Below are 19,357 nucleotides of genomic sequence, written 5' to 3' on the forward strand. Positions count from 1 at the left end.
TTAAGGGAAATGTGATGCATTTTTTTCATTAAGTTGCTGGGTAAATAAGCTTCCTGATGTAAGAATATGGGAGTTACTTTCTAAATTTTATACTAAGCAGGGTTAAATAACTCACTGTGTGCAGCACCCCTGGACATTGCTCTATTAAATAGTGATAGCTTAAAATTAAACAGTGTTGGGGGTAAGGAACTTTAGGGTCAGATTTGAAGGGATTACAACCTCCTCTAGGACCCACAGATCAATCCTTCTGAGGTCTTGAACAGGTTTAAGGAATTAGGGAAGCTCTTTTCCCCAATCCAAGCCTCCTAATGTGTACTAGATTTTCACCAGGGTGGCAAGTTGCATGCTGATGCAAGGAGAAAGATCAGGGGCTCAGAGTGTGAACTAGCCTCCACTTGGAGTCCTGGGAAGGAACACTGGGACAGGACATTGGGAGGTCCCCTGCCTGAAACCAACCACCGCCGCTGCTTACTCGCTCTCTGAGATTCCCCCCACCAGAAAAACACAGGGCTTTCTTTAGGGAGGGGCAAAGTATTCCATTTTTATCAATCATTTACATTTGAGAGTGAGTTAATGTACACCTGTGATTGGTGGGAAAGGCTCACAAAGCATACTTTCCCAATTTCCAAGTTCTGCAGTGGATTAATCCTAATGTTTGAAAGCAGATGTACTACAGACCTAGAAGTTCCACAGTGAAAGTATGTAACTGAAGTGTTTGCCCTCCTCAGGCTCAACTTGGAGAGAATATTGCCATTCATTCATTCATTCAGTAATGAAATGGAGAATGAAGGGATGACAGGACATTCTGTTCATTAACCATGTCTGAAACCAAATTGGACATGTTGGAGCATTCCCTCCTCCCTGACCCTAACCTTGAGCTCATTTCTCTGTGTTAGCAACCCCCTGCTCTCTTACTGTGCCATGGGGGTCAGCTCCAATACACCATTTTTTGCTAAATCTTAAATAACAAACCAATGGAAAACTGCTGCCATAGTTTTTGCAGTTAAATAGTGAATACTCTTTTTATTCAGAAGAATACATTTTTAATAGATTTTCATGCACCAGTAAATCAGTACAGTGAGGAATTACAGGGGTGGGAAATCTCTCTTCAGAAAACCTCTCACCCTGGTAGAGCTCTCAGTTCCTAAAATCCCCTTGACCCATCTCAGGTGATTAGTGGCCAAGGAACAGTAGGTGGTGTGGACTCCCGGGGAAACCAGTCAGATTTGAAGGTCTCTGAGGATAAAAAAAGAGGAGAGGAAAGCTCTTGTAAAGTAGGAGATGATTATATTGGGACTGGCTGCTCTACTGAAGTGCCCTGAGAGACTGATGAGGGAGAGTTGGTGTTGGTGCCCAGATCTCCTTCTTGGTTACACTCTTCCAGGGCTATGGTCTGGTCTCTTCCATCTGTTTCTGAGCCCCTGTGTAGAGAAAGAAAAAAAAAAAAAAAAAAAAAACAGGACTAAGGGAGGATACAGAGCCATCAACTTGAAAACAGGCTGAGTTATGGGGCTCAGATGATAGAGGAGCATTTGGACCATTGTTTTCACAGAAGCCCTGGGTTCATAGCAGGAGGCTGACATGAGGCAATTACCTGGTTCGGAGTCGAGGCCACTTCTTCCACTCTATGGCTAGCACCACCCCCAAAGCTACAACCACCACCACGATCAGGGTACTTCGGACAATGTTCCCGACAGTGCACTCCTGAGCAGCAGGCCCTGTGATGATAAAGAGCAGAAACCTATGCCATAGAGTTTAGTGCACGTGTGTTCCCCTTGCTCGCTTGCTGCCCCTTCATCTGGCCTCCACTGGGGTTCACTTGGGAACCACATGTTGGGACAACAGATGGGGTGGTCAGAGGCAGTGCTTCTGCTGAGGCAGAAGCAGCCCTCCCTTGTGGGGTGGAAGACGCATTGAAAGTATCCTTTCAATTCACTATCTTTGAGTGGATCTGAGGTTCCACCTCCTTACCATCCCTAGGAGAAAAATGACCACACTTGAGGTCTCTGACTCCAAACCCCTCCCCTTCCATGTGTGGCCTGCCTCCATGGAGACTGTCTCCGGGGTCCCAGGTGTGTCAGGCCAGAATCATGGAGGGATTATCATCTCACCTGCTGCCCCCACCAGCTCCAGAGTATCACTAGGCTCTGACCAAATATCGGGGTAGGCCTGCAGACGGTAGCTGCAGCTATAGTTTCCAATGCCCTTTCCTTCTACATTATTGATGACAAAGTCTCCATCCTCTGAGAATTGTTGAGGTGCTTCTTCTCCATCATGTTCCAGGACAAATTCCACGCCTGGCAGGGGCCCTCTGCACTGAAGGGTGATGTCCTTCCCGAGCCTGAACACAGTGCTGGGCGAGGCTGATAAGGAGGGTTTAGGGGGCTTGTCTGCAACCAACCAGGATACAGTGTTAGAAATGGCCTCGAACCCAGCCCTTTACCTACTTAGGGATAACTACTAAAAAAACTACAAAAGCTAGAGTCTTACTGAAAGCCCCAAGACCTTACCAGTCACCCAGATCTCCAGGGAGTCACTGTGATTAGAAGCTGCAAGGGGAGCAGAATCCAAATAATACACACAGCTGTACATCCCAGAATCTTCACTGCTCACTGCTGGCATCCAGAAGTCAGCCCTGAACCCGCTTGGCCTCTGTTGCTTTAAAGGCTCTTGAATACCCTTCTTCAACAGGACAAATGTTGAGTCTGCCAGTTCCCCCTGACACTGAAGAGTCATGTTTTCTCCAGGGGCCACCATGGGACCAGGTTGGGCTAATAGGCTGGGTTTGGGGAGCAAACCTAGAAGAAATGAACTCTTGGTTCATAGAGAGGTGGCCACTTACCAGGGCATCACCCCTGAAGTCTCAGTAAAGAGAAGAGTTACTGCCTGCCTCTCCTTGAGTTCTTGGAAAACCATTTCCTGTGAACCATCTGCCAGCCCAATTCCCTCTTTTCTATACTCCCCTGCCCACTCCAGAGCATCTTCCCCTTACCTGTGACTATGAGTTCCAGGGTGTTGCTAGGCTGTATCTTGATGAGGCTTGTCCAGTCAGGGTGGTAGCAGCAGCTGTAACGACCTATGCTAGCACCAGATACGTTGGTGATGGGGAAGGCCCCATCATTACTGGTGGATCCCCAGAGCTGCACTGAAGTGGCTTCTACTTCTTTGTGGAGAATGTACCCTACTCCAGGTACTGGCCCTTGGCACCAGAGAGTAACATTCTGCCCCACGGGAACCACAGAACTGGGCTCAGCAAACAACCGTGGCTTGGGGAATGTGTCTAGGAAGAGACCAAAGATGGAAAGTGGTGAGTATGCAAACTGATCACTGAATTCACCCTTTATCTTTCTCCTTCCAGACACAACCGTTCCCCTCCCTGTCCTAGCCTAGCCTTCCAAGAGGGATTACCCTCCCTTACCCCTACTCCAGTTGCTTCTGTCCCAGTCCCATGTCTTGTCTGTCCTTACCAGTCACCCAGATCATAAGAGGCCTGCTGAGATATGATCCCCTGTTTGACATAGTGGTCTCATAGTAGACACAGCTGTAGTTCCCAGAGTCCTCCGCTCCAACAGTATGGAGGAGGAAGTCAGCCGAGTTCCCCGAGGCACTCCGGAACTGTAAGGGACCCGGGATTCCCTCCTGCAGGAGGGCAAACCTCATGTCCTGGAAAGCCCCTTGGCAACGCAGGGTCACATTCTTCCCAGGAAGAACCACGGGACCTGGCTGTGCCAGGAGAGTGGGTTTGGGGTAGAATTCTGAAATTAAAGAGAACACACATGAGAGAATCCTGCCTCACACATTCTGAGCATTGGTTTTTTTTTTTTAGTGTTATTATAAGAAACAATATATGCTTATTGTAGAAGACTAGAAAATACACACAAAAAAACTAATGAAGACAGTAAAATTCTACCACTCAAAGATGGCCATTTTTTGTACATGTTTCTGTATTACTTCCCATTTATTTTTGTACATGCCCATGTCATTTTAGCTATAACTATTTGTATCATTGGGCTTACTGTATACACAGTGGTGTAATTTAGTATTTTTCACTTTATATTGTAAACATTTTCCTATGATGTTAAACAGCCTTTGAGAACTATCACTTGTAATGGCTGCATAATATGCAGTTGACACTTCAGGGTCTTTGCCCTTTCTCTGAGGGCCATCCAGCCCACCAATATCTGGTAGCCCAGCTAAAGAAAAAGTGGACCTTGGGCCTAAAGCTCAAGGCCAAGCTGCAAAAAGACTTCAGAAACAAGGCAACATGTGAAACATCCCCATCTGCCTCATTTCTTTCCCCAGAAGTGGATTATTTTCCTCCTCCTTTTCATCTTCCCGTATAGTGATAATATAAGCATCTGCCTTACATGGACTGTTTACCACATGCAGGCACTGTCCTGAGCACATTCTTGGTGACTTTTAGAAAGGGCACCTCTTCCTCTCTCACTGACATCCCTCCTGCCTCCCCTCCGCCTGCATTTCCCCAGTCCTGACCTGTCACCACGAGTTCCACGAGGTCACTGGGCTCTGACCAGATTGCAAAGTCGTAATAGCGGCAGCTGTAATTCCCTCCATCACCAATGCCCACCGAAATGATCAGAAAGTGGGCTGCACTGGCTCCCAGACTTGCCCAAGACCTGTCACTGGATGCTACTTCACTTCCATCTTTGTAAAGAATAAAGCTCATCTGCTGGTGGGGGGTGGAGCAATTGAAAGTCACCCGGGAACCAGGAGTAACCACAGGACTGGTCCATGTCTCAAAGAAGGGCTTGGGGTACATTTCTAGAAGGCAAAAAACCAAACATAACCAAAACCAAATCAATAGAAAGCAAGCTAGATAATATAGCAAATATTGGTTCCAGAAAGCAGCTTGGCTTCCTGTAGTATTTCATTCAGAAGAAGGTGCATTTAAAAATCCAGGCAAAACCACTTTGCAGATAGAATTTTCACAGGGACCCCCCTCACCCCACCCCTCACCTCCTCAAGCCTAATCCTCACTGTCAGCAGACTGAGCAATGGAAGCTAGCTAAAAGAGTGGGTAGTCACTGGGGCTCTGCTGATTCCGAGCCTCAGTTTGCCCATTGGGACAAGAAGGGGAAATGGTACCTGATCCACCTCCTTTGACTATTTGCTCTATAGCTAAAGGAGATAATTGATATGAAAATAATTAGAAAAATTAAATCACCCTCCACAAACCCCAGCTATTAATAACGATTATGGCTATTAATATCGTGCAGCCAGAGGCCCTGGCACTCCCAGCGCCACGCCTGCCTGGCTCTAAGATTGGACACAGGCTCCTAGGACCAACAGCAAAGTTCGCTGTGGGGAAAGGCGCGTCTGACCTGGAGCTTTGCTTCCCCCCTCCTCCCTCACACACCCCTTTCAGCTCTACCTTTTATGACAAGCTCCAGGGGCTCACTAGGCTCGGACCACTTGAAGGGGCGCTTTTCAGTGTGAGTTCGGCAGCTATAATTGCCTTCGTCTTTATCCTCCATTCTCCGGATTGTAAAGAAGCCTTCTCTCCCAACGGCACCAAGTCGCTGGACGGGGTCCTGCATTCCCTCCTTGTACAGAGCAAACCCCATGCCTGCCAGCCATCCTTTGCAGCGGATTTGCAGTTCCTGACCCCGAATTGGGGGGGACGCAGAAATGACAGGCTTGGGGAGGATATCTGGAAAACAAAACAGGGAGGACAAGGAGTCTGAAGTTAGGAGGTGCCCAGATGGGACACGAGCGGAGTCACTCGGTCAGCAAAACAGAGATCCATCCTGGCCGGGCCTTTGGCTCTTCCTGTCAGTCTCCTCTCAACTCTCTTCCCCACCCCCTCCCCAATCTCAGTTCCCTCCTCTCCTACAGGCAGCAAAAGTCCCTTGGGCTCTGGATCTCTGAGCATTTCCCCATGCCTCGGAGCAGTGCTGGAGTCCCGGGGCACCAGGGATCATGCCGAGAGGACGCTCGGCCTTTTCTTACCTGTCCCCACCAGCTCAAGTGCCTCGCTGGGCTCAGACACAGCCATCTCCTCCCATGAATGGCAGTGGTAACTCCCGGTGTGAGCCTGGGTCAGGGCCCCAAGGGGGAAGGCAGCCCGGACCTGCTCGGAAGCCGGGCGAGTTGCGATCCACCCGGTGCCGTCCTTCAGCAACACAAACTCCTTAGTTGAACCAGAAGGGCTTCTGCACCAGAGGGTTAAGTTCTTCCACGGGGCCAGAGGGAAGTTGGTCTCTGCCCACAGCTCAGGCTTAGGGGTTGGCATGATTATTTCTAGAAACAGCAGAGTTAATGAAGCCATCCTTCCTCCCCTGCCCCTCCCCCTTTCCTTGCCCTTGAATCCCCCTCCCCAGATCACACTGCCCACCTCCCCTTTCAACCCCAATCCAAACTCTTTCCTCCTTTCTGCAGGTGCTGGGGAAAGAAGACGCTGATGTCTCAGCTGAGCCTCAGAAAAATGCAAAAGCTTGGGGGAAATTTTGCAGGCAGAAAAGCGGAGTTGGAGGCTGAATTTTGCCAGCAGCTTCAGCAAAGTGCCCCTTCCTGGCTGCCCTTCCCTCCCAACCAGTCACTCCCTGGCCACTGACACTGACACTGTAGTTATTTCGGATCTCCAGGGAGGAATGTCCCAGTCTGGAGCAGGAAAAACTCACCAGTCTCTTCTGTCAATACCCCAGTGCACAGTCCTGCAAAAGAAATTGCTGCCAGGGCTTTGCCCCCTCCCCCACAGGACTTCACCCCGGCCTTCTGCCCAGGCCCCTTCCCCACCCCCTTGTACTCACCACAGCAGAGAAGAGCTGTGAGTATGAAGAGCATGGTGACCCCTTGAGCTGTTCCCAGCAACCAGGCTTCTCTAGCAAGACCAGAAAAGAGATGAGAGGAGTTGCTGGGATTAGGGGGAGGGCGGAGAGAAGGGGCGGCAATTTATGTCATTGGCTTACTTACCACCCAATAGGGATTGGATATGGCCAGAATAATGGGATATCATCTTTTCTGACATCGATGACTTTTCTCTTTGAGGGCCTCACCACCTACAGACCTCTTGCTCTTTCATGACCCACGGGCCCCCGCCCCTCCCCCCTCCCCAGACAATATCAAATGTCAGCTCCCCAAGGCCCCTGATTAGGCCGTTGCTGGAACTGAGATGTCAGATGTGAAAATACCTTTGTAACTCCAGCTCTCAGAACCCCTGGAGTTCAGTGTGATCGGAAGCTCTGGGTGATGGGTATGGGGCCAGAGGGAGAAATCTTGGGTGTTTCTCAGTCATCAAGTTTAAGTTTGGAAGCAGTGTTTATTATGGCACTATTGGTCCTCCAACCCACCTGCCTCACCCGCCTTTGTTGTGGAAGGGTTACCTAGGCAGCAACAGTGGGATCTCCCTACCCCCACCCCAATCATGACTAGAAATGTGCAGCAGCTTCAGGTCCTGTAGATTCAGATCCTATAGATTTAGCTTATATTAAGCCAAAATCTACCTGACAATTTTGACTTAGAAAACACCGACCTTCCTTCCTGGTCAGGACAACATGCTTTTCAAACTGTCTTCTCTGATATCTGGTTTCTGAACTCATTCTTTGATGCAGTGGTCCTGGGCTGAGGTGGGGGGCACTTGAAGCTACATTTTTTTCTAATCTCTGGCTTGAAGGCTATCACAGTGTATGTGGAACTCAGAACAGATTCTGTGAACCTGACCCCCACTGAAACGTTTGGAAAGCTCAAAAGGGGTAGTGGTTTTGCAGAAGGTTTAGGTGGCTCCCTTCCCATTACCCAAGCACTCTGTCCCTCAGATCTCAGAGGAGAACACAGACACACACAATCATAGTCATCATCCATTGTGTATTGAATACTTCCAGGCACACAAAGGCCTCTGCTCATGGTGGGGGAGGGGTACAGCCAGGATCAGAGAGTGGGGGAAAGTGGCATTCAGGAGCAGAAGCCCCCACCAAGCTAGGAGCTGTCATTTCTCATTTTTGGGCAGAATAGCCTGAGCACAAGGATATAGGGATAAGGGAGAGAAGGGGATGACCCAGGAGACACAAAATAATAAAAGTAAACAGCAGGAGAACCTGTTTGACTTGACACTTTATGGATCAGGGGAAGCAGTCTGATTCTTTGACCCAATCCATTCTCTCATCAGCTGCCCACCCAGGCTAAGGCTCTATTCTCAGAAGGCTCTGCACAGTGGTTGCGGGCCGAGTGGCAGAGACACTAGCTTCCATAGCAGCGAGGATGGACTACATGGCTTGTTGGCCCTTGAGAGCTGAGGTAAGGCTGAATAGTTGGGATGGGAGTTGGATAACATCCTGAGAGACAGGACAGTGTCGCTTCTTACAAAAAAAGTTCAGATGAAGTTAATGTGGAAGACATCGATCATCTGTGAGAGGCAAGGTGGCTTGGGAGGGAGATTTGGGCACCCTCCTGGGGGGGATAAGTGAATGAGGTTCTGAGGACTTCTTCAAGCCTCTGAGAAATTCGCATTTCTTTACCCTCTGGTAGGGAAGTTGACCCCTCCATGAAATGAAAGAGAAACGGCTGGAATGAGAAAGCCTTGTATCTTCATCCCTGAAGGTGGAGGATACAAAGGGTGTGCCCATGGGGCTTGTCTCAACTGGAGCACACCCCATTCCTGAACCTCTGGGGAGCCTGAACTCAGCTAGATTTAGGAGCAGGGCACTGGGATAAGACAGTTACCTGATTCTGAGTCTCCGACACTTCCACCTTATCCACAGCACTACGAACAGCAAGGCAACAAGCTGAATGATTAGAAATAACCTGATAGTTTCATTCAGAACGTGATTCCAGGTGAGAAAGCCTGTGACCAGAGAAGACCAGAAACAGGGACCTTGATGGGGACAGGGACAGATGAACACATTCATGGGGGAAAGGGGAATCTGGTTACTGCAGGTAAAGGGAAGTTGAAGCAAAAGTGACCTTTTACATGAAGAAAGGGACCCTTGAAAGTATCGTGCTCACTGCCTTTGAGTGATTGTGAGACCACCCCAGGAGAAAGATGCCCAAACCAGCCCCCGACTACCCTTTCCATATCCTGCTGGGCATTGCTCTGGGATCCCAGGGGTATCATGGCCAAAGTCATGGTGGGGGCACCTCTATGAAGAGTTTTCCTCTCACCTGCTGGCCCCATCAGCTTCAGAGGCTCACTGCGATGTGACCAGATGTTAGGGTGTGCCTCTATGCGATAGCTGCAACTGTAGGTCCCTGTGCCTTTCCCTTCAACATTACTGATGATGAAGTCTCCATCCACTGAGAATTTTTGGGATGCTGCTCTTTCTTCCCATTCCAGACAAAATTCAAGAACTGGATGAGGTACTCGGCACTGAAGGGTGATGGCTTTTCCTAACTTGAACACGGTGCTGGGCCAGGCTGACAGGGAGGGTTTGGGGGGCTTATCTGCAACCAATCCAGAGACCAGAGTTAGAACAAGTGACTTTGAACTCATTGCCTCCTCTCAACAAATGTTTCTCATCTCCTTATTTGGGCTTCTCTTTTTTTCTGCTCTACTAGATCAGTGGCTTCAAAATTTGTGCATCAGAATTCCTTGGCCCATTACTTGATCCTCTAAAGACTTCTAGGCTCCTACCTTCAATCAGAAACTTAACAATACCTGTAGGTTTCCCTGGGTCTTAAGGAAACTAAGTTTTCTAGGAGTCCCATCAGGGCTTGTCCATGCCTAGAGGTAAGGTTTGAGTAACAGTACTGGGAGAGAAGTTCCCTAAAGTTTTGGAGAAAACCACCCTCCTAGTCTGGTTTTCTTTGGCTCATAAATCCAAAAGGGTACAGGGACACTAGCTCCTTCTAATAACACTGGAATGAAGATAAAAATAAAGAATAGTTGTTAGCACTTGCCTACAACCACAAGCTCCACAGTGTTGTGCGATGTCATTCTGATGGAGGTCTTCCAGGAGAGGAGATAGTGGCAGCTATAGGTGCCAGCATCACTAGAGGTCACATTGTTGAGGAAGAATGACGTGTCATCATAGATACTGGTGGTATCCAAGAGTTGAAGTGGTTTGTCTTCTCCTTTCTTATAGAGTGCAAGCCCCACTCCATCCACTGGCCCTCGACACCACAGACTCACATTCTGACCCATTTGGACCACAGGACTGGGCTGAGCAAGTAGCCAGGTCTTGGGGAAAGTGTCTAGGATGAGACCCAAAATATCAAAGGCTAATAAGTCTGACTTACCCCTCCCACTAGTTAAGGCTTCTATCCTTTTCCTCCAGTCCACCCTTGGCAAATCCCACCCAAAGCCCAGTTATACAAATTCTGCTCCTTCCCCCACCATTAACCCTGGCTGCATGATGAAGTTCTCCAGTGGGCCCAAAGAGAGCCAAACACCCTTACCCCCCAACATAGGTCCCAGAGCACCCCCCTCTCTTACCAGTTACCCAGATTTTCAGGATATCACTGAGGAGTGAACCCCTGTATGATCCATCATAGTAAAAACAGAGGTAATGGCCAGCATCGTGGATTTTCAATGCCCGGAAGAAGAAATATGCCTCATTTTTTATTGGCCTCTTGAGGTAAAAGGACTTCTCCAAGTCTTCAAGCCTTATTAATGCAAAGGTCATTCCATAGATTGGCCCTTGGCACCTGAAATTAAGGCTTTCTCCCGGTGCCATGATGGGCCCAGGGTAGGCTGTCAGAGTTGGTTTGGGATAGAGTCCTAGAAAGCGAAGAGACCCTGAGTTAGAAGTAGGGTGATTCTTCCTCATCATATTCTGGTTTTATTTTCCTACTTTCTTTAGATAGCAAGTGGTAGCTGAAGTTTACCCTCTGCTCCCTCACTCTTCCCTGAATCTCTGCCTCTTCTAGAAGGTAACCAAGGGGAAGTTCACTTCCACTCCTTCCCTCTCACCAGACTCTATCACTGCACTGAGCTCTAACTATGTATAGGGGTATGTCTCAGTGGAGTGTCTACATTGTAATTCCCTCTATCTTTAGGTCTCTGAAATGCCAAATGTAGTTCTTCCAATCACCCAAGAAACCAAACTTCTGAAAATTACTTTGATTCCTTCTTCATAAAGCATGAATGTTACTGCAGTATTAAGGATGGCTTTTGAACACATTCAGTTCACAGAAAACCCTACTTCCCAGAGGAGACTGAAAGAGGCCAGTAAGTCGGGATTGGCCAGTAAGTCTGCAAACCAAAGAAACATTTGTTAATGGGGCCACACCCTCATTTTCATGTATTGTTTCTCCAAAGAGATTAAACTACAAAACAGAAGGTAAACCTCACTCCCAAAGCACTCCTTCTTACCCACCCCAATCCCAGGTAGGCCCACCCACCCATTATTGGAAGGATCAGCTCTATCATAGGTTCATTAAGCATTTAGGATACCTCAGGCATCATGGAGGTCTAGGGGTATACAAGTAAAGGAGACAGACACAGTCCCTGTTCGCTAAGTGCTCAGGGCCTAGTGGGGGACACCTGCGAACAGGTAACTGCAGAAGGGTGTGTTAGTGGCATCTATACCAGAAGGACATTCGTACAACAAGCATCCATAACACGCAGTTCAGACAGACAGGCTTTTGTTCTTTGATCCTCAATAAAAAGCTATACTAATAAAATTAATATCTACCATTTATTGAGAACTTATATGCCAGGCACTGTACACATATTATGTTAGGCAAATCCTCACAACAACCCTGTGAGGTAGGTATTATGATTATACCAATTTTGCAAATGAGAAAACTGAGGCACAGAGAGGCATCATACAGTGGATCAGGTAGATACTGTTATCCCATTTTAGAGTGGGGGAAACCGAAACACAGAGTTGAAGTAACTTGCTCAATATCACACAGGGAGGTGGTGTCAGAGGTGGAACTAGAAACTAGGATTAAAACTTCTAAGTCCAGGGTATTTTCTGTAGCACCACAGCTTTCCCCAAGCCTATTTAACTTGATGAAGGAACTAAAGCAAGTGTGGCCAATTCTGTCTAGAAGCATCTGGGCTATGGGGTGGAGGAGTTGGGGGTGGGGTGTGTGTCTAACATTAGGCATTTGGAAGAACCTTCTACTGTGTTTAAAGCTTGGTACTGCCTTACTGGATCTGTATATATACAAGACTAAATTCATTTATAAAACCATTTCTGAAATACGAACTATCACTTTCCTTGTCATTTTTTGTTTCTTTTTATCGCCAGCACAAGCAATTCACTCTGTTTTCCACACTTAAAAATAAAAATCACAAATAGAATAAAAATACATTTAAATAAAAAAAATCAGTTTCCATGACTGCAGTGGCAGTGCCTGGCACATATTAAGTGCTCAATAAACATTAGCCGAATGAATGAATGAACACACGATTTTCAACAAATAGAGAACAACAAAGCTGTGATGAGCTGAAGCTGCTGGACATTTGGCTGGACTCACTCACTAGCCAAGCGATTGGCTCCCAGACAGCTGCCTCCTAGCATGTGTGATTCTCATTTGCATCTCAGTAAAATATCAAATGACTCTAGCTCATGGGCCTTGCAGAGAACTGGGCAAGGAAAGTCATATCAGAAACCCTGGCTCATCCAACCATGATCCCGGGGACAATGATCATCAGACCCCAGCAGCCATAGCCACACCCACCTGCCACAATCAGCTTCAGGGGGTTGCTGGGCTCTGACCACAGGGTAGGGAGCATCTGGATATGAGTGCGGCAGATGTAAACCCCTTCACTCTCGGGTGTCATGTTGGCAATGGAGAATATGGCCACTCTCCCAGTTGGGACTTGGTAATCCACGGGTTCCGCATATCCCTCTTTGAACAGCATGAATACCAAATCCTGCAGCCAGCCATGGCAGAGTATGTTAACATTACATCCAGGAAGAGGGGAGGTCTCAGTCTGGATCCAGAAGATGGGCTTGGGCAGCTGGCCTGGAAGGAGAGAATGAACTAGAATTCAGGTAGAGCAAGGGTAGTGCAGCTCAGGGAGTGCAGAGAGCTCTACTTAAATGAGTCTTCCTGGTATGATCCTTATTTGTCACCCCTCTTTCCCCATCTAGAGTATCCCCTAGGTTGAGGAGCTTGCCCTCTAGATCCATTCCAGAGTCTGCAGCCTCACTCTGCATTACCTATAGAGATGAGACACTTATTTACCAAGTGTGGAATATCTGTATTATGCATGCAAGCGCTTGAGGCAAATGAATTAAACAAACCCTGCTCTGGGAAGGCAAGTTTGAGTCCCAGGAGTTGGAGTTTATTCTTGATTATCTCTCTCTGTCTTCTTACCTGGTGCCTCCAACTCTAAAACTTTACTGGGCTCTGACCAGCCTGTCTCCTTCCAGTAGCAGCATCTGTAAAGACCTGTATTTGCCTGAGTAAGGGCACCGATGGGGAATGAAACTTGGAAGGTCTTTTGGGAAGGGCGGATCCAGGTCATCTGTGTCTTATCCTTCAGCAACAAGAACTTGCTTGAAATCTGAGAGGGGCTTTTGCACCAGAGTGTGATGTTCTCCCAAGGGGCCTGGGGGTAGTTGGACTCTATCCATAGCTCCGGTTGAGATGGCATCACTGCTGTCATTCCCAAAGAAAACAAAGATGTCAGCGGTTCCAACCCTCTCCCTCCCATAACATGCCCCCTGCGATGTCCCCTTTAAATTAGCCCCAACCCTCCCCATTCCTCCTTTTGTCTTTCCTTCGGGACAGGGTTGTGTGCTTTTATGGGGGCGGGGGGGGGGGTGGGATAGGGACCGTAGGACACTGTTTTAAGGAATTCAAGTGAGTTGGAGAACAAAGTGCAAGAGACAAAGTCTTTACTATTTTGTGGGAAACCAAGTCATGAAGTGAGCGGTCCTGATTCCTAACAAGCTGAGTCTGGAAACTGCCCTGGGCATCTCAAGGCAGTTATGTCCGGGGCCATGGAGGGGCAATGTCTTGCAGCCTTCAGGAAGGAAGGGAGTTGACGTGGCAGGACTTACTTACCCACTGGTGTCACACCCAGACTCAGTCCTGAAAAGAGAGATTATGGTAAAGGAGAGCCCCTCGTTGTCCCAATCACCCTCAAACCTCAGTATCCTCCATTCCCTCCCCAAGGGGCCCACTCACAGGGGTGCCTATGACAGGGTCACTTGCCCCGCCATGCCTTCCTTGTACTCACCAGCACAAAAGAGTAAGAGAGTGAATGTCCGCAGCATGGTGGCCCCTTCCCCTGGCCTGTAGAGGGTCATGGAGCCTCTGGAGTCTTAAAGGGCTTTGCCCCTCAGAAGGCGGTGAGATCTAAAAGCAGAAGCATTTTTACTCAGGGGACTGCTCCTTCGCCTGAAAGTTTAGTTTGGATCACTAAATTGCACCAGAACACCTACCCTCCACTCCCCCACAGGCATGCAGGGTTACCAGCTACTTGTTCTCTTTGTCCCCTTTCCCCACTTCCCCCTTCTTCCACTCAAGGTCTTTGCTGGTATATCTACCATATCAGATTTATTGAAATGTGTTTGTCCCTAGGGTCTGAGAGGCCCAGAATGTGACCTAATCCAGGCCAGCGGAAGCCCTAAGGCATGAGGGGGATGGGAGGTGTAGAGTCAACTTTTCGGATTCTTTATTCATATGTATATTTTTTGTCAGAGTCCTCCAACAACCTAACAAAGGAAGAGTTCTACATCCTCATTTTGCTGGCTAGGAAACTGAGGCTTGTGCAAGAGATATAATTTTTTTAAAAATTTTTTTTGCAAGAGATATAATTTGCCCAAAGTCAAAAGATATTAAATATCAGAGCCAAAATTCAGATCCATGTTGAACTCCAATGCCTATGCTCTAAAACCAGAAATTAAACTTTCAGAGGTAGCCCTCGCCCCCTTTCTCACCCTCCCTCACTTCTACTGTCTCATCCCATCCGGGCTTTCCCTTCTGTAGAATGCTTCAAATTTAGTATTATTTTCATTATTATTTCATATCCCCTGTCCAAAGCTCAAAACCTCCATTTCGAGTAGGTATTGGAGAATCAAATTACTTGAACTAATTGATATAAAATGTAAATGATTCATTGGCGCCCCGAAACTTATAAGCATTTTTGTTCACTGCCCCTAAGGAAAAAAAAAAAGAATTGAATTTCAGGGAATGTGGCAAAAATATTTGAGTTCAGGGAGGCTTTCTTATTTTCTTGAAAATCACTATTGACCACAGGCTCTACATGTCCATAAGTAGACCCCTTATGCTTTTCTGTCTCTCCTACCCTACCCACCCTGGGCCCAGAGTATCCTTTGGCCAAAGAAAGATGTATGCTCATCACACAAACTCAGGATGACTCTCTTCTATCGCCTCTCTACTTAGGGTCTGAGGTTGTGTCTGACCCTAGCTGTTTAATTCTATTTCAAAAGAGTGGGATAAAGGCAGCTCCCAGAGCAGAAACGGGTGCTTTTGCTTCTCCAAACTGATCCTGATATCAAAGCTTCTAATTTGCTTCAGGACTAGGAGTGATGAAGGAGCAGGAAAAAGGGGGAAGATTCAAACATTTGGGCTGTAGGGAGCAGGTGGACAGTCAGAGATCCAAGGAAGAACAGTTTCCCTTTGCATTTCTTACTTTGCATCGAAGGATGCTCATATTACCTTCTTTGAACTTTTCTTATCTAACTAGCCTTGTTGTGTTGAATCTGAGATAATACCGGAACAGTGCTAGGCACATAGTGAATATTTCTTTAAAACTGGCTATTTTTCTTCCCAAAGGGGACATTAATCTGGCATAGGACCCTAAAGATGCTATTTCCATCTCAGCTCCCACAGACTCCCAGGCCTGGGCCCAGTCTTGGTGACACCCTGTTGCTTTGTTCCCCTGAGGCTTTGGGCCAGTTTATTGGGGGGGGGGGGACTTCAGGTTTTACTGCCAAGGGAAAGCTTTAACTGGGATTCCACCCAGGAATGCCAACTGAGATTCCAGTCCTGCCAGGTGGACCCCTAAACCAGGGTTTCACTTCCTGGGGGCTTGAGGGGAATAAGGGAAGCTGGGCTTCTCAGCATGGCTGACCCCTCCTCCACCTCCTGAGGAAACTCTACCGTTTAGATCCAGCCAAAAGGAATCTTCTGTCCGGGGAACAAGGGAAGGAGTTGCGGGCTTCGGGTTAATTGGCCACGCCCATTTTTGACCTTTCACACTACCCCCTCACCCCAACACTCTCCCACCCCCATCTTCGGCAGTCTAGCCTTTTCTCCCTCCCGTTCTACTCCACCCCAAGCACTTCACACACCCTTAGGCAGCGCCGCAGTGCTTTTGAGGGCGAGAGACCCGAAATGTCTAATGGCTCGCCCCCTGCAAGGCTTTGAGGGTTCCAGGAATCAAAGGGTTTGGGCTCGGCGGGGTGCCGGGTACATGTTCCGTTAGAGGTTTTGAGGGAAGACTGCGAAGGAAAAGGGAAGATATCTGAGTGCCCAGAGATTCTCAGCGAGGCATGGCCGGGAGCCGGGGAGGGAAGGCGAAAAGGAGGGCTGAGGGGGTGGGGGGAGGAAAGACTTGGGAGCCTTTAAGTTTACGGCAATTAATTACTTCAGGGAAATTATTTCGGGGTTTTGTTTAGGATCTGATGGGCAGTATTTAATCTTCAGCCACTGGACTGTGCGCGCATTTGCAGGTACTTACGGTAGTTGAAGGCCCGCTCCGCTGTTGGAGATTCTCCAGTGAGCTCCTCCTGATGCTGCAAACTGCCCGGCACGGGAAGAGCGGTCTAAGGACAGCCTCTCAGTCTCAGGGCCCCGCCTCCCTCTCTCCCCCGCCCTCCCGGCCGCTCCGACCTCCACCCCTCCCTCCGCCAGGCTCTGGGAGTCCACCTACACCAACTCTCTAACACCTGCAGTCCTCCGGCGGCCGGGATTTCCACGCCCCTCCCCAGCTCCCGCCTCTCTCCCGATTCCCTGCAGAGGTTGCCGGAGCCGATTCAGGCCCCTACCCCCTCGCTAATCGCTGAGTTTCATTGGGTCATTGTATTCAGGAGAGGAGAAGGCCAGCTCTGAAGTCGGGCAAAGCTGTCGATCCCTTCTCTCCAGCTCCCCAATGCCTTTAAAGGGATCTCAGATCTTCCTTTCACATCCCCACTGAAGCGTAAACACCGCCACCAAGGCTTAAATGCCTACTGTGTGCCTCTGCGGCCTTGGGCATCTATTATTTCTAATCTTCATAGCAGCCCCTAAAAGATGTGTTACTTCCCTCAATTTCACAGACGAGGAAACTGAACCTCAGAGAGGATTGAGTAACTTGGACAGCCGTCAAAGTCCAGCTCGGGATAAAAGCCCAGGCGAAACATATTAACACAAATTTGGATTTCAGTCTGGTTCTGCTATTCGAGAGCTGAGTGACCTCAAGAAAGTGTGTTACACTTTCTGAGTCTCAGTTTCCCCATCTGCAAAATCAAACAACAGAAGTCACTTCACAGGGCTTGGATGGGAGAGTGCAGGTAAGCTTGCTACGGGATAGGTGCTGCTGTTGCCCCGTCTACTATCACTAATAATACTACTATTAATCCGTACAGCTTTCCACGAATGCCCCAGAGAACGAGGATTTCAGTGATGCAGACAATTCATAAATTTAGTTGACCATCAGCAACTTTTTCAAATGATGATGTGTGAATGAGGCGCTAACCAAAGCTCCTGACATATACTATATGATGGGATTAAAGTAGAGCTTTCAGTGGACTCAGAGATCAATGGATTGTTGTAAGAAAATGACACGGTTTTCTCTGTGTACAAGTTTTACATTCATAGAAGATTAAAACTTACCTAAAGAAAAGATACTGTAATTTGAGAACAAACTACATAAAAATAAAGCAACATCTGTTTTAATAGGAAAACTGAATGTCATATCTTCATGGGGATATCAGTTGTGGCTTCCTGCCATCCTCTGTTCCTACATACCATTATAAAGTATTGATTAGAATAGAATAGCCAAAGGAAAAAAAAAATAGAATAGCCATATCCATACAAATAGGTATTTTGGGGACAAGTTATCTAACCTCTCTAGGCCTTCATTTTCTTATTTGTAAAATAGGGATAATAATTGTACTTAATATCACACAGACTTTTGGGTAGGACTGAATGGACTCCCCCGCCCCCTGTAAACTACTACATACTGACTAGGACACAGCAGTCAACCATCCATTAATTCAACACATTTTTGTTGAGTATTTTCTTTGTGCCAGGCATTGTTCCAGATGTTGACAATACAGAAAGAATAGCAATTTCTGCTCTTAAGGAGTTTGTAGGCTGAGGGTAACCAGTGATAGAGAACAAGTAGAAGATGGTCAAGGAAGGAGGTGCCATGGGAATCAGAGGATTGCAACAGGAACGTCCAGCAAGTAAGGCATGGAGAACAGCAAGCCATTTACTGTTGTTGTTTAGTCGCTAAGTCGTGTCCAACCCTTTTGCAACCCCTCGGACTGTAGCCCACCAGGCTCCTCTGTCCATGGGATTTCCCAGACGAATATTGGAGTGGGTTGCCATTTCCTTCTCCAGGGGATCTTCCCAACCCAGGGATTGAACCTGCATCTCCTGCATTTGCAAGCAGATTCTTTACCACTGAGCCACCTACTGTGTGGCTAAACCAGGGCGGTGGGAATAGAGAAGGAGGCCTCCCACCTCAGTATTCTTGTCTGGAGAATTCCATGGACAGAGGAGCCTGGTGAGCTACAGTCCATGGGATCACAAAGAGTCGGACATGACTGAGTGACTAACATTTCATTTTTCATTTCATTATCTGTCAGGGTGGAAATATTCATGTCTATTTTTAAAAGATTTGTCTAGAAATCACTATGATAGGGTTTCTCTGGTCGCTCAGTGGTAAAGAATCAGCCTGCCAATGCTGAGACACAGGAGACACAGGTTCCATCCTTGATCTGGGAAAATCCCACATGCCATGGAGCTATTGAGCTCCTGTACAACAATGATTGAGCCTGTCCTCTAGAGCCTGGGAACCGCAACTACTGGGCCCTCATGCCACAACTACTGAAGCCTGTGTGCTCTAGAGCCCATGTGCCACAACAAGAGGAGCATGTTCACTGCGACAGGAGAGGAGCCCCTCCCCGACGCAACTAGAGAAAAGCCCATGCAGTAACAATGACCCAGCACGTTCAAAAAAAGAGGAAGAAATCACTGTGAATGTATCAGGTACTAAGTGCATTATAAATATGAACTCATTTTATCTCAATCTCAACACTAGGGATTAGTTATTGGTATCAGTCCCATTTTACAGATGAAGAAGCTGAAACACAGATCCATTAACAAATTGCCCAAGGCCAACACAGCCAGCAACTGGAAGGGCTAGAATTCACATCCAGGTAATCTGTATATACAATTCCACGGTTCCATGTTTTTCATTGTTGTTGTTGTTGTTGTTGAGTCGCTCAGTCATGTCCCACTCTTTTGTGACTCCATGGACTGCAGC

At 47.7% G+C, this 19,357-nt stretch overlaps 1 protein-coding gene across 2 annotated transcripts; it reads right to left on the reverse strand.

Annotated features, from left to right (window-relative positions):
• Window positions 1–1,064: 1,064 nt before the first annotated feature.
• IGSF1 (immunoglobulin superfamily member 1) lies at window positions 1,065–16,640 on the reverse strand. Of its 2 annotated transcripts, XM_061138033.1 has the most exons (19): window positions 16,565–16,640; window positions 14,096–14,214; window positions 13,228–13,509; window positions 12,586–12,873; window positions 10,388–10,672; window positions 9,853–10,146; window positions 9,118–9,396; window positions 8,680–8,800; window positions 6,771–6,841; window positions 6,642–6,674; window positions 5,971–6,261; window positions 5,393–5,671; window positions 4,495–4,782; window positions 3,468–3,755; window positions 2,993–3,280; window positions 2,511–2,798; window positions 2,112–2,390; window positions 1,595–1,718; window positions 1,065–1,421 (listed from the first exon to the last, which is right to left on the reverse strand). In XM_061138033.1, the coding sequence occupies exons 2-19, from the start codon at window positions 14,163–14,165 to the stop codon at window positions 1,286–1,288; spliced, it is 3,984 nt and encodes a 1,327-aa protein (XP_060994016.1). In that variant the 5' UTR covers window positions 14,166–14,214; window positions 16,565–16,640; the 3' UTR covers window positions 1,065–1,285. The 2 variants fall into 2 exon arrangements, with proteins under 2 accessions (XP_060994016.1, XP_060994017.1); XM_061138034.1 differs by lacking the exons at window positions 1,065–1,421; window positions 1,595–1,718; window positions 2,112–2,390; ... (10 more) ...; window positions 9,853–10,146; window positions 10,388–10,672 and adding an exon at window positions 13,921–13,947 and having other exon boundaries at window positions 11,593–12,873; window positions 13,228–13,512.
• Between the last annotated feature and the right edge of the window lie 2,717 nt (window positions 16,641–19,357).

Source organism: Dama dama, chromosome X (genome assembly GCF_033118175.1).
Source record: "Dama dama isolate Ldn47 chromosome X, ASM3311817v1, whole genome shotgun sequence".
Taxonomy (NCBI): Eukaryota; Metazoa; Chordata; class Mammalia; order Artiodactyla; family Cervidae; genus Dama; species Dama dama.

Excerpts from the sequence above, each read along its gene's own strand:
- IGSF1 (XM_061138033.1), bottom strand. The coding sequence starts at position 14,165 with ATGACCCTCTACAGGCCAGGGGAAGGGGCCACCATGCTGCGGACATTC. Across the intron at positions 6,675-6,770 it reads CACAGCTCTTCTCTGCTGTG|GACTGTGCACTGGGGTATTG; the intron begins GTGAGTACAAGG and ends TTTCTTTTGCAG. Across the intron at positions 3,281-3,467 it reads TCTTATGATCTGGGTGACTG|ACACATTCCCCAAGCCACGG; the intron begins GTAAGGACAGAC and ends GTCTCTTCCTAG.